Genomic DNA, 14,582 nt, shown 5'->3' on the forward strand with positions numbered 1-14,582 from the left:
CAGGGAGGAAAGAGGGAGGGAGAGTCTGAAAGGAAGGACTTTGTCTTTCGGAGGGGAGCACCACGCTCTGAGTGGCGCTCTGTTGCATTAGGATGGCTCTGGCTGCCCCGTGAGCACACTGAAGAGAAGCCAGCAAGGAAGCAGGCCCTGGGTGGAGGATGGGGGGTGGGGGGAGGCAGCTTCTCTACCTCTGCCAGATAGACAGTGCAAACCAGATGGGATGGTTTCAGGGAGAGGAAGGCCTGGGGTGCAGGGTATCTGGACTCAGGGGCAAGAAGAACATTTGTGGAAGACTGGAGAGGGCTCTAGAGAGTTGGGCTGCAGGGCTGCCACCAGGTTCAGGAATACGCTCCCTGCAGCTTTAAGCTGTGTGGGTGACCTCTCTGGAAGGACGGACTTCTCAGAGTAAAGCTCTGGGCTGGGACAGAGATTTCAAACGCAGCCCTCTGAGCTCAGTAACGCCAAAGTGTTCTGTAATTTGCCCAGCTGCACCTGGTTTGTGCCCCCACACCTTCAGGCAGTAGTCAAACTGAGGTGGCGGGGAATGAGAGGCTGAGAATCTCAAGTCCTGGGTTCAAGCACCTGCTCTTCCCCTTAACTGGCTGTATGACTGAGTGAGCCATTCTGGCTTTCTGCTGGTTTCCTCACCTGCACCCCAGGCATGGTCACCATCCCTGCTGAGGGTGGCGGGCAGTGGTGACACACGCTGGCTGTGGGTGGAGTAAAGCCTTAACTGTGCGGACCCTTAGGCAGAGGAGAAGGTGGCCTGGGTTACAAAAGCCTCCCCACACTTCCTAAGATGGAAGGAGGCCCTATGGCCCTGGGTTCACAGCCAAGTTCTGCCACTTCCTAAGGAGCCTCTTCTAATCACAGGGCCTTTGAGCTTTTTTCCTCCACTAAGCTGCGGGAGTAGGGGTGTTGCCAAACTACCACTTAAAATTCTTAAAAGCTCAAGTAAGTCCACTGTGGGAAAGCTCTCTGTGAACACTGCGTTACTATTATGCAGAAAAGCCATCTCAGAAAGGGCTGCCCTGGATGAAGAACACCAAATGCGCGGAGCCAGCAGGCCGCGGCTGAGCAGCCCAAGTACAGACAGTCCTGTGGGATGACAGAGACTGCAAGCTGATGGAACACGACGTGGCAAGTCTCAGGCATTTGGCACTGGTCAGGAGGCACCAGCAAGGAGGAAAACGCTCTGCACTGTGATGAAAAATTATCCGTAACTTGAAAGTGAGGCAAAAGGAGGACTATTTCCTTTCAATGTCACCTTGGGACAGGGTTGATCAGAGAAGAGTTAATTTTCAAGGGGAATGTACCTTTGCCTTACAATTTACCACAGAGCGCAGACTTTGTGAAGTTACATGCTAACTTATAGGCATGCGCACAAATACGTATGTGCATGTATGTGAAGATACAAAGGATTTTTGCTCAGCGGAGAACGAAAACAATCATGCTTTTATTCTGTAAGGCATGCACCAGCTTTCTAACTTAGCAAACGTATTTCAGTATGTCTCTTCCAACTAAATATACAAATCTGTCTCTCAAATGCTCTTTACAATCAGCTTTGCCATTCTTTTTGGTTCTATGTGAATTAAATAAATCTTTAACCTGTGATAAAAATTTCACTTTGAGGCCAGATAACAGTGGCTCATGCCTGTAATCCCAGCACTTTTGGAGGCCAAGCAGCAGGATTGCTTGAGCCCAGAGTTCAAGACCAGCCTGGGCAACACAGTGAGACCCTACCTCTACAAAAAATTTTATAAAAATTAGCTAGCTGTGGTGGTGTGCACCTGTAGTCCCAGCTATTCAGGAGGCTAAGGTGGGGAGGTCAAGGCTGCAGGTCAAGGCTGCAGTAAGTTGTTACTGTACCACTGCACTCCAGCCCGAGTGACAGAACGAGACCCAGTCTCGTTGATAGAGCCACAGGTGAGGAGCTCTGCAGCTATGCTGTCTGGCTTTGGGCTAGGGGGTCAGCTTCTGCTACAAGAAGAGAGTACCCAAGTTCGAGGCTCAAGGTAGATCTGGAGGGGAAAGACGGATGTGAAAGTACCTTGCACATCATTCACAAGTTGCAAAAGTCAGGGTTTATTGTTGAGACTAATCAGACTAGGCTACTCCAGGGCTGGAAGGTTCCAGGCTTCTGAGGACAGCATTCTCCAGGCTTGGGACACAGGCCAAGAGAAGAGGCTGCTAGGGGCAGCCCTGACATGAACCTCCTTGCTCCAGGAGGTGCCATACCGATACTGCATTCTCCACTTCTGATGAGGCCAAGACTCCCTATGGGCCTCAGGTCCTGGGTGATGGAGACCAATCAGGACCACCCAGAGAAGTCTTCCCAAGGCCACAGAGACGCTAGAGAGGGCTGGGACAGGCAGCTGCCCAGAAGCCAGAGCTGAGGATTTTGATGAAGGAATGAAAGTCCCCAACCAACAACAGAGGTCAGCAATAGGTTCCTAACCAGTGGCCTCTGTAGCCTGTGCTCTTTCAAGACATCATCATTATTTTAATCAGGGGCAGGGAAGTACCCCAGCTCAGTTAACAGGATCTCCGTCCTTACAATCTGCAAACGCGGTTGTGCACACACAATGATGTTACAGCCGGGGGTCCAATGAACAATGCAGGCAGCCCAGGTCGGCCAATGCTGCACAGAGGAGGATGGTATAGCGCTGACAGGGAAAGAGACAAGGCATTCTTGCCAGGGGAAGGGCAGAATATGGCAGGAAGTGAACAAACCTGTAGAATGTGAAGGAAGGGCTACAACTGAGGAGGATAAGGCAGGATTTGGCTCATACCTTGAGAGACCTGAAGTCATGCGGGCTAACAGTCCACTGCCCCCATGGCGATGGCCAGAAGGGGGTGGGCAAGGACTTATACTAAGGGTCCCAAAAGGGAACGTGGAGAATCCTCTGTCATCCCTACAGGTCTCACTCCAAGCTCAGTTCAGTCACTATCTGCTACAAGTTGGCCCAGCCTCACCCCCTCTCCAGATGCCCCACCTACTGCCGCTCTGCCAGTGTGGGTGGATTTGCAGAGCCCCTCCCCATCTGCTCCAGCCTGCTCCAACCCTGCTTCTCTTCTGAGCTCTCAGCCTCTGTGGTCTGAGCCTCCCCTTTCAGCAGCTAATGGTATCCTGTGCATCTCCTCCACAGAGTTTGCACACTCTCCTCCTTTCTGGAGTTACGTATTTTCCTCTTCCTATTTTCCCTTTGCCCTGATTTCTTCAGCACTTTCTTATACTGTAGGTGGTTTTAAAACTTTTTGCATGTTGCTCTCACTTCTGTGGATCAAGACAAGTGTGTGTAAACCTTTTTGTTGCTCTGTAACCGTTAAGACCTTTTTCTGGGCTACCCTCTAAGCTTCCTGGATCCCTGTGTGGCAAGTACAGCTCTCATTAGGCATAACACTGCACTGCGCATACACTAGGCGCCTAATTCTTGCCTACTATTGGCAGTTTGATTAGCATCACTGAAGTCACTCCCAGCCATGCTCAGTCATAGTCCATTTTATACAAGCCTGGGTTATTCGAATCCCAACTCCCCGGACCCTTTTCGGTGACACTGTGACCCACCCGCTCTCAGCAGAGCACAAGTCATTTGAGGGCATCGTCGCTGCTCCCTGAGCTTCTTAAACACGTCCACACCCTCAGAAGGCAGCAGACCTGGGTGTCTCGGTGGAAAGAGGGAAGTGGCCAGCTAGTCCTGAGGCCGGCCTCGCACGCTCAGCCACAGCTTAGGGACGAGCTGGGCGTCTTCTCCCTCCGCAAGCCGGCCCCGAGCTCACAGCTCTGGCGTTGTCGAAGCCCCAGGCCCAGGAGCGCCAGGAGGCAGCCTCAGGAGAAAGGTCTGCAAGGAGCCCGGCCGTGGGAAGCCGGCCCTCTCCCTGAGCAGCCGCCAGGTGCCGTCCTCGATGGCGTAGAGCAGCGTGGACACGCGGTTGACCGTGTAGACGGTGTCGCCGCGCACCACGGCCGTGAAGAGCGCTCCCTTGCTGTTGACGAACTGGCCGGGCAGCGACGTCCACTGGCCCGTGGCCAGGCTGAGGCAGTCGATGACGCAGTGCAGGAAGTCGTCCGAAGGCCCGTTGCGCACCACGTAGAGGCTGTCGCGGTGTGCCACCATGCAGTGGCCGTAGCTCTGCGGGTGCCGCAGCTCGGCCACCGGCCGCCACGCGTCAGCCCGCGCCGCGTACTCCACCACGGCGGTGGTGTCGGCCGGCCGCCACAGGCACACGAAGAGGCGGCCACGCGCCTGGGCGCACGGCACGCTGGCGGCCGGCTGCGGCAGGTCGGCCGCGAAGCTCCAGCAGCCGGCGGCCGGGTCGTAGCGCTCCACGGAGCTGACGGGGGTCCTCCGGAACTCGCCGCCGATGGCGTAGAGGCAGCCGTCGAAGCCGGCCAGCGCCACGTCGTAGCGCGGCTGGTGCGTGCTGGGGAACCGGCGCCACGTGCCGCCCTCCGCGTCGTAGCAGAAGCCCAGCTCCACCACCTCCTTGCTGGCGCCGCGCACGCCGCCCACGATGTAGAGCTTGTTGCCCAGCGTGGCCACCCCGGCCAGCAGCGTGCTGGCCTCCAGCGGCAGCGCGGCCAGCGTGCGCCACGCGTTCGCGTCCTCGTCCAGGTAGCACATGGTGCGCGACGCGTCCTCCAGGAAGCCGGGCGCGGGCGTGTGCGTGCTCACCGCCACGTAGCTGCTGGGCCGCAGCCCCGCCACGTAGGCGCGGGCCTCGGGCAGCGCCAGCCCGCCGGCCAGCCCGCGCCCGCCGTCTCGGATGAAGAGCGCGGCGCCGTGGAACAGCTCGCGCAGGCCGAAGGCGGCGGCCGCGTCGCACAGCAGCGCGCAGTTGTCCGACGTGAGGCTGTGCTCCAGGAAGCGCGCCAGCGCGGGCGCCTGCAGGAAGGCGGCGCACTCCACGGCCTGCAGCAGCTCGTCCTCCGCCGCCAGCGCCGGCCGCTCGCCGCGCAGCACCTGCAGCGTGGCACGGAAGCCGCCCGCGCTCAGGGCGCCCAGGCGCACCTCGGCCGCGCGTGCCTCCCGCATGCCGGAGCGGAAGAGGCCGCGGAAGAAGCCGCAGTGCTCCACCAGCAGCGCGCGGTCGGCCTGGAACAGCTGGCCGCCCACCCACACCTGCACCGGGGTCTCCGGGCCCCGCGGCATGGCTGGCGGGAGGGGCGCAGGCCGCCGCTGGGGCCTTGGGTTCACCGGCCACCGACGCTGGGGCTCCCCCAGCGAAGAGCTTCCCTGGGGGCTATAAATATCCCTCCCTGGCTAAAGATAGTGCGGCCATGTGATGTGGTGGCCCGCAGGCCGCATGGCCGCGGGCCCGGAGGGCATCCGGAGGCCGGCGCGGTCACTGGTTTCCTTAGAAGAGATGGTAGCAATGGCCCTATTCCGTGACCTGCAGCGCGGCGGCGCACTGAGAGCCGCGGCGGAGGTGCCCATTTCACCTGCATCTTCCCAGCTGTGTGGCCTCGTGCGCGTGTCCGCACTCCGCTCCTCCTGTTCCCGATGGGGCCGGCAGGCCAGGCACGGCGGCTCACGTCGGTAATCTCAGGACTTCGGGAGGCTGAGGCGGGTGGGTCACCTGAGCAGTTCGCCCTCCTCCGCCGTCGCTCGGCCGATGGGGGAACACGTGCAGCGGGCACGGAAGCTGCCCTCGCTCAGAACGCCCAGGCCACCTCGGCGGCGTGCGCCTTCCGCATTCCAGAGCCAAGAAGCCGCGGTGCTCCACCAGCAGGGCGGGGTCAGCCTGGAAGAGCTGTCCAGGAGTTGAGGTAAGGAGTTCGAGACCAGCCTGGCCAACATGGGGAACTCCTGTCTATATGAAAAATACAAAATGTACATATATGTATGGCCGGGCGCCGTGGCTCACGTCTGTAATCCCAGCACTTTGGGAGGCCAAGGCAGGCGGATCACGGTGTTAGGAGACCGAGACCATCCTGGCCAACGTGGTAAAACCCCATCTCTACCAAAAATACAAAAATTAGCTGGGCATGGTGGCGCGTGCCTATAATCCCAGATACTCGGGAGGCTGAGGCAGGAGAATCACTTTAATCCAGGAGTCAGAGGTTGCAGTGAGCCGAGATTACACCACTGTACTCTAGCCTGGCGACAAAGGAGACGCTGTCTAAAAAAAAAAAAAAAAAAAAGCCGGGCATGGTGGCGCTAGCCTGTAATACCAGCTGCTTGGGAGGCTGAGGCATGACAGTAGCGTGAACTCAGGAGGCTGAGGTGGCAGTGAGCCAAGCTAGCGCCATTGCACTCCAGCCTAGGCAAAGGAGTGAGGCTCTGTCTCAAAAAAAATAAAAGTAAAAAAATAAAATGGGGCCAATAATAACACCTATTTCACAGTCTTGGGACAACATCTGAAATATTCTGGATGACGCTGAGAGTTTAGGTAACTTGTCCAGGGCCATTCTGCTAGGGAGAAACTGAGGCAAAATGAATACCCAGCCCACCTCTTCAGCTGAGAGGAGTGGGACAGGCAAATTGGAGAATGAGGCAGAGATGGAGCAAATACATTGGGCCAGACTGGGGCCCAGGACCAGGGTTTTAATTTGTCCTGGGCGTCTGGCCCTGACTCTGAGCCAGTCCAATCTCTTTTTGAGTCTTGGTTTTCTTCTCTGAAAAATGGGAAGGATGGCAACCCTGTTTTGCAGGAGCATCCCATAAAGCCTCTGACTTGGGATGGGAATGGGAATTCCACACTTGCTGCGTGGCTCCAGGCCTTGGGAAAAGGAAGTGGGGCTGCCTAGGGGATCATATGCCTGTGGATGGGAAAAAGGGCTTCCTGAAATGATAGCTAACACTTAAATTGCATGGTGTGTCAGGCACTGTTATAGCCACTTTATATTAACTCTTTTGAATTAGAAATTATTAATGGCCTTATTTAATATATATGAAGAGACTGAATTGCCGAGAGGTTTAGTCACATAGCCAGAGGGTGGCAGAACTAGGCCTGGAACGCAGCCAGGCTGATTCTAGAGCAGGGGTCCCCAACCCCAGGGCCGCGGACCTTAGGAACCAGGCCACGCAGCAGGAGGCGAGCAGTGAACAAGTGAAGCTTCGTGTGTGTTTACAGGCACTCCCCATCCTCATTACTGCCTGATCGCTGCCTCCTATCAGATCAGTGACAGCAGGATTAGAGTCTCATTGGAGGGTGAATCCTATCGTGAACTGTGCATGGGAGGGATCTAGGTTGCCTGGGCCTTATGAGAGCCTAACTAATGCCTGATGATCTGTTACTGTCTTCCATCACCTCCAGATCGGACTGTCTAGTTGCAGGAGAAGCAGCTCAGGGCTCCCATTGATTCTACTTTGTGGTGAGTTGTATAAGTATTTCATTATATGTTATAATAATAATAGAAATAAAGTGCACAATAAATGTAATGTGCGTGAATCATCCCCAAAACCGTCCATGGGAAAACTGTCTTTCACAAAACCAGTCCCTGCTGCCAGAAAGGCTGGGGACTGATAGAGGGTCTGCCCATACCGTTGTGTTTTTTGTTGTTGTTGGGTTTTTTGTTTGGTTGGGTTTGTCTGTTTGTTTGTTTGTTTGTTTTGAGACAAGAGTCTCACTCTGTTGCCCAGGCTGGAGTGCAGTGGCATGATCTCAGCTCACTGCAACCTTTGCCTATTGGGTTCAAGTGATTCTTTTGCCTCAGCCTCCATAGTAGATAAGACTACAGGCATGCACTACCACGCCTGGCTAATTTTTGTATTTTTAGTAGAGACAAGGTTTCACCTTGTTGGCCAGGCTGGTCTTGAACTCTTGACCTCAAGTGATCCACTCTCTTCGGCCTCTCAAAGTGCTGGGCTATACCGCAGTGCTCCGATGCCTCTCTGTGCTATGAATGCTGGGCAGTCACCTTGTGTCAGGAGGGCATATTTGGAAGGCACTGCAGGCTCGTAATGGTTCAATCCTCTCACTTACAGTGGAGGACCTGGGGCAGAGGGAAAAGGGAAGTGCTCAGGGTCTTGTAGCTTGAGGCAGACAGCCCCAGGCCTCCTGCTGCCCACTCTGGCACTTTTCCCACTGCTGAGCACTTTTCTGGGTGACCAGCTAAAACTATCGGTCCCAAAATGGAGCTGGGGATGGAATGGAGCTTAATGATTATCTCTACCTGCCACGTTATTCTAAGGTGAGGAAACTGAGGCCCAGACATGTGTAAAATGGTATCTGCCATTCAGATGTTCAGCTGCCCCATCCTTACCTGCAGGCCTTCTTAAGGAGGATCAGTGGCTCACAATGACCAAGTAGAAGGTGGGAAGAAGGGCAGGGCAACGTTTCTCCCCCCTTAGAATACGCATAGATCATCACGTATGAATCTGCAGATTCAACAGGAATGTGCCCCTCCCCCGCTAGGGAACTCCTACCCAGTTCACTCCATCAAAGCAGTGATGGGATGTGGGGACCACTTGTGTGAGCCTGGGAAGCCAGAGGCCTGGAGGAGGCAGCCAGAAATATCTCTGACTCTCTGCCCCAGGGACCAGACAGGAAGAGGAGGAGGAGATGGGGGGATGGGTGGGCAGGAGCCCCCACGAATACTATCCCAGGCGCTCTGCCAGCTTCTCTCTTTCCCCAAGGCTGCATATTGGCTGAATGGCCTGGGATGTCCAGGCAGCAGATATGACAGTCCCAATCTTGGGGACCAGTGGGCTCTCAGTGCTGTGTCCTGACTGTGTCCTTCCTCGCTGGTGGCCTTAGTGGAAGGGAGAGGGTGTCTGACTGTTCCCATTTCACAGATGAGAAAAGAAAGGCCTAGAAATGAGCTGGGCTTTTCCTTGGTTATGAATGGAGATGTGGGGGGAACTGAACACGAGCCCACTGACCCCAGCTGCCTCTCCTCACCTGCACTAGTCTTGCCTCAGGGCAGGGAAACAGTTGCCTTCTGCTGGGGGCCGGGCTGCTGCATAGTCCTGGGACCATCGTTCCCTCCCAGATGGCCTGTTCCAGACACCTAGTAACTGGCAGACACAGCCAGATGGAACCATTGCGTGGCCCTCTCCAGAGAGCAGGAGGGGGAGGGAGCGCAAACCCCTCCTGGCTGAAGTTTGCTCTTGGCTTGATTTTTTCCAAGTCCAGCCCTGCCTTGAGTGGGCTGGGGCTTGTGCACACACCCAGTTTCCACCTTCAGCAGCCAGGCAGTGGGGAGGGGGTCACCCAAGGTGGGGGTCATGTTTTCCTAAGGCTGGGCTGAGGATCAGCCCTTTTGTCCCACCCCCACGGCCCCAGTGGGGTGTTGCCTGCAGCTGGGGAGAGTTTCCTCCTCCCGGACACTGAGTGTCCCTCTGGGATTTGGAGAGGACAAGGAACTATCCCGGCTGTGGGCAGCCCACAGAGTTCCCAGGCCCTGCTCGACCCCGCACCAACCTCCCTCTCCACTCTGCATCCCCCACACTGTGTGAGGCTGGGGATGGGGGCAAAGAAAGGAGAAAGGAGCCTGCCTCAGACTCAGCCTTTCTAGAGCGCAGACCTAGTGTTGTTCACCCTGTAGCCACAATGATTGGCACACAGTAGGTGTCTGTTAAGTAGACTCTCTGGGACGCTAACCTGTGGGAGTCTCCAGTCTGATAGAGAAGCTATAACCCTTGACCTGGGAGACACCCCCCCGCTCTGAAGTCTGATGGGAATGCCCTGGCCCTTGCTACTGATGCACGTAGGTGTTTCTGCACACAGGGTAGTGAGTGGCTTGTACTGCCTGGACCTGGAGAAGGAAGAGCACTGGACTGGGAGTCAGGACTCCTGCCTGGGCTCTGATGCCGGTACCACCCCTGCCTTACAAAAGCTGCCCGAACTCTTCAGGCTGCCGTGCTTCATCTGTCCAGTGGCGTTTGAATCTGGCTTCTAAGGCTCAGCTTTGACATCTGAACTTACCATGGTTGTCATGTTGTGCCTCCAGAAGAGGCAGCCACATCACCAGAGGGTACCAAAAGCTTAGCTTTATGTGAAGTGGCTCCTGGGGACGGGTGGCAAGGGTGGGCCCTGCCGTCAGGAAAACTCACAGGCCCTACATGTCTAGACCTAGGTTTGCTCCAGCGTCCACTCCAGAGATATCGAGTGAGCACCTGCTGCATACCCACTGCTGGGCTTGGTGCCACATCCTCTGCATTTTGAGTACCCAGGGCCTCCTATGAGACCCTGGATGGGGGCTGGGGATAGAGGCTAAGGACAGTTGGGTTACTTGCCCTAGCAGAACAACCTTTCTCTGGACCTGAAGTGTACAAATGTCACTAAACGTTTAGTGTAGAAGTCACCAAACGGTTGTGACTTCTTCGTAGGTGGATGAGAAATGTGTGCCATTTGTATCCTGAGGAGGACGGGGAACTACCCTACTTCTTGAAGCTCTGGATAGAACACATGTCATCTAATATACTTCTTGATATTGTCCCTGTTTTATTTTGAGACAAGGTCTCGCCCCGTCACCCAGGCTGGAGTGCAGCGGTGCAAATACAGCTTACCGCAGCCTTGACCACCTGGGCTCAAGCTACCTTCCCACGGTGGCCTCCCTTGTAGCTGGGACTATGGGTGCACACCACCATACCCAGCTAATTTTTTTTTTATATGTTTTTGTTAGAGACAGCGTTTCACAGTGTTGCCCAGGCTTGGCCTTATTTTAAAGATGAGGAACTGAGGCCCAGAAGGGCAAAGTAGCTTATTCCAGGGTCTAACAGTAGCAGCTCACAGGTGAGGAAACGGGATGGCGAAGGGCTGGTCCCAGCGATGAGGTGGGCACTGTTTTCTTCCAAAGCCTCAGAGGAGGGGCAGACTTTGAGCACTGAGCTGTCACAGCTGAGGGTCCCAGCAACCAGCTGGCCACCAGCTCAAATAATCTCTAAGCTGGAAGAGAATTAAGGGTCATCTTACTGCACCGTAGCAAGTCATGATGGAGTCTCCTCTACAACGCTTTCTTAAAGTGGTCACCCCCTTGGTTGCTACCAGTGTCAGGGGAGAGGGGTTCAGTTCCACCAAAGGCAGTCCTTTCTGACTACAGACAGTCAGATGGTTAGAGAGTTCACCTTGAGACTGAGCTAGAATCTTGCAGCTCCCCTCTCTTGGTTGGTTAAGCTTACAGATGAGGAGCTGAGACCAGATAGATGTCAAGTAACATCCCAGCATCACTGAAGCTGGAAAGTCACAGAGCTTAAGGTTCCATGCAGCTGGGCCGGTGTAGGCCCACAGCTAGCCCTGTCTCCAGCAGTGGTCCATTGAGATGATTGGTTTTATCCCCACAGGCCCCATCTGGAACCAGTCTGTCTTCACAGGATGGGCCAGCCCAGGGATGTGCCTGGAACTTGGCTCCCACTTTCTCAACTCCTACAACTCAAAGGAAAATCCTTGGCCATTAGCTATATGACTAATTCTGGCCTGAGAGTGTAATCTAAACAAATTCCACCCAATACCTTAAAACACAGCTGGTTTACCATGATCCTCCCAAAACACAGTTAGGCCGAGTCAATATCCATGTCCTGGCCAGGAAAATAATTGTTCTCCGTTGAAGAGACTTTATTACCGTCCGGCTCTGACCCTGGGCCCTGCCTGCAGACTGGTTTTCCATGGCTCCTCTCTGGGTGGGTGGGTAGATGAGCTAATCATCTGGGGGAAGCAGGAGGAGAAGGGCTGCCGGGAGGGGTCTCTGAGGCCCCCATGCCTTTCCCGGCTCTAGCCTGGAGTGTGCTCCCAAAGAGATGCCTCACAGGGTTCTAGAATGTTCACAGGCCTGGAGCCCAGGGCTGATTCTGTTACTCTCTATTGTGGCTCATTTCCCCTTCCTTTAGTACTTATAGATGGGAATACCAAAGCCCAAAGAAACAAGGTGGCTTGCCCAAGATCTCTCCAGGGAAGGAGCTAGCACCAGATCCTAAGCGCCCAGGGTCGAGGTGTGGGCCCTCTGGCCTGTCTTCGGTATGACCAGATTTATCCTGAGTCCCAAGGGGAATGACCAGGTGATCCCTGCCAGGCTCACCACTAATCCCAGAATTGCTGTAGGCAAGAGGCAGTGCCAGGTTTTAGAACAAATACCCCATTTACACAACAAGCTACGAACACATGCAACTCATTAGCTCCCGTTAGGGAGAGACAGTAATTCAGGATGGATTAGGTTTCTTGAAGCTGAACCTACATTGTCCCTGAAATCTTAGTGGGGGGTTCTCTCTGCCCCACCGCCCCTCCCGGAAGCCGGGGTTCTGCAGTGAGGCCACTACAGTCTTCACAGGAAAGGGCAGAATAATGTGATTGGGGACATGGAGTGCCAAGGCTGAGCTAAAGAACGGGCAAGCTTGGAATTGAACCCGGAAAGCTTCCTGGAGGAGGAGGCGGAGCCCGCTCGGTAGAACAGTGGGAGGGGTGGATTTTCTTGCTGGTGAAAAGATTGAGGGGGAGGTTGGGGAGGAGTGCAGACCTCCTCCCCGCTACCCCCCGGCCCTGGGGCTCCCTCGCTCTGCTCCTTCCCGGCAGGGTCTGGGTGCGCTCGGGAGGGCGACGGGCTGGGTCCCCGGGGCCGGGACCCGCGGTGGGGGCGCGGCCGGCCGGAGCTCCCTCCCCGCGCCGGGGGCCGAGCGAGCGCGCCCCGCGGGGGGCTCCGCAGCCCGTACAAGGCGCTCGGTCGCGTCCGGGCGGCCCCGCCCTCCCGGCGCCACCGGCCCCTCCTCCCCCGGGTGGCGGCCGGCCGGGGTGCGCGGGGCCGAGGGCGCGGACGCCGACGGGGGCCGGCGCCGGGGAAGCGCGCGTCCCGCTCTCCAGGCCCGACGGGCGGGCGGCCGCGCGGGGCTCTCCGGGGCGGCGCCATGTCCTCGGTGTTCGGGAAGCCCCGCGCGGGCAGCGGGCCGCAGAGCGCGCCCCTCGAGGTCAACCTGGCCATCCTGGGGCGCCGAGGGGCCGGCAAGTCCGGTGAGTGGCGCGGGGCCCTGGGCCGCCGGGCGCGGGGCCGGGGTGGGGGGGCCGCGCCCTGTGTCCGTGGGGGCGGGTCCTTCCCGCGGCCTGGGGAGCCGCCTTCGCCCAGGTGGGCCGCACAAGGCTCCGTGATTTTCTTTGCCTCAGTTTCCCTGTTGCCGGCCTGTCTCTGCTCGGCGTCGCGCCCAGCGGCTCCGTCTGTCTTCTGTCCCTGCCTGCCCCTCCCTTTGTGCCTTCTCGCTGTCCCTGTCCTCCGTGTCTGTGAGCCCTGCTGCCCCTCCCCTCTCTCTGCGGTCCCCCCCCACCAGCCTTCCAACCCCTACCCCCACAGGCCCTCTCCCTGGGCCGGCAGTCAGCCCTGGCGACGGGCTCGAAGGGGACCTGTTGGCACTGATTCCCCCCACCCGCCCGGGGACCCTCTTTGAGTTCGGTCGCAGCCTTGCTGCTCCCTGATTAGGCTTGGGGAAGACTTCCCTCCAACCCCCCCCTCCGCACCCCCACCCTTTGGAAGGCAGCTGGCGAAGTCACTGGCCATTGAGATTTCTCAGGGACTGCCCATTCCCTCACTCACCCCCATTCCCTGGGACTCTGGGACAAGTTGTGCATTCTTACCAAATCTGTTTGTTCCAAGCCAGACCCCTCTCAGCTCTCTGGAAACGCATTGGGTTAGGGTTCCAGGTGCCTGGGATTGTCCTTGATGAGCCAAGATCTTGGGCTTCCATTGAGATAATTTGTGTCAACTCTGAACTATGTCACTCCTGGAAGGAGGGAGGGCAGAGGGGGTCCTCCATTGGCTGTTTTTCCAATTTTAGCCATCAGTGATGTGGGTTTCCTCCCCGGAGCGTTCTGTGAGACACACTGGGGGCCTACTCCGTGATTTTGAAGCCAGCCCCACCCCCGTTAGAGAGGGGACTCTGAATCTGATTTTCCTACAGAAGGGATTACCCCCTTCCTTTGAAAGATTTGCCCTTTGAAAATCAGATTGTTATCCGTAACTCTGTAACTGGTACAGTTTAACCAGTGACTATATGAAAGAAAGAATTTGAATTTTAAAATATGTATTCCCTTGGTATTAGTTTGCAAACTGACACTGTTAGGAATCCTAGAAAAGACTCAAGGATTTTATTCACAATATCACTCTTTTTTTTTTTTAAGACAGTGTCATGTCTCGCTTTGTCACTCAGGCTGGAGTTCCAGTGTGCAGTCATGACTCACGGTAGCCTCGAACCCCTGAGTTCAAGCGGTCCTCCTCCTCAGCCTCCTCCAGCCTCAGCTGGGTCTACAGGCATGCCACCATGCGTGGTTAACTTTTAATGTTTTTAGAGATAGGGTCTCAGTGTATTGCCCAGGCTGGTCTCAATCCCCCGGCCTTGGCCTCCCAAAGCACTGGAATTACACGCATCACATTACCTTCCTTTCTCTCTCTTTTCTTCCTTCCTTTCTCTCTCTCTCTTTTCTCTCCATTCCTTCCCTCCCCTCCCCTCTCCTCCCTCCTTTCCTGACCTTCCCTCCCCCGCCTTTCGTTCCCTCCCCTTTCCCTTCCCTTCCCCCCTCCCCTCCCCTCCTCTTTCCCTTAATCAGGCCCCTCCCCTCCCCTCCTATATCCTTCTGCTCATCTGCTGTAATGCTTTCTGGAACGATGAGGAAAGTAATGAAAGGAAGAATGGCTTCCTCAAGAGCTCAGCCTTTTCTTG

At 56.3% G+C, this 14,582-nt stretch overlaps 2 protein-coding genes across 2 annotated transcripts in view; one reads left to right on the plus strand and one right to left on the minus strand.

The window, feature by feature from the left end:
- Positions 1–2,067: 2,067 nt before the first annotated feature.
- On the minus strand, positions 2,068–5,223 carry KBTBD13 (kelch repeat and BTB domain containing 13). Its single transcript, XM_017513045.2, has one exon. The coding sequence runs from the start codon at positions 5,151–5,153 to the stop codon at positions 3,777–3,779; it is 1,377 nt and encodes a 458-aa protein (XP_017368534.1). The 5' UTR covers positions 5,154–5,223; the 3' UTR covers positions 2,068–3,776.
- A 5,659-nt stretch (positions 5,224–10,882) lies between these two features.
- The window catches only part of RASL12 (RAS like family 12), a 19,663-nt gene continuing 15,963 nt past the window's right edge, over positions 10,883–14,582 (plus strand). Inside the window, exon 1 of the mRNA XM_017513046.2 lies at positions 10,883–12,885. Within this exon, the coding sequence (XP_017368535.1) occupies positions 12,783–12,885 (103 nt within the window). The 5' untranslated portion in view covers positions 10,883–12,782. The remainder of the gene's footprint in view (positions 12,886–14,582) is intronic.

This window comes from Cebus imitator, unplaced genomic scaffold, assembly GCF_001604975.1.
Source record: "Cebus imitator isolate Cc_AM_T3 unplaced genomic scaffold, Cebus_imitator-1.0 Scaffold485, whole genome shotgun sequence".
Lineage (NCBI taxonomy): Eukaryota > Metazoa > Chordata > Mammalia > Primates > Cebidae > Cebus > Cebus imitator.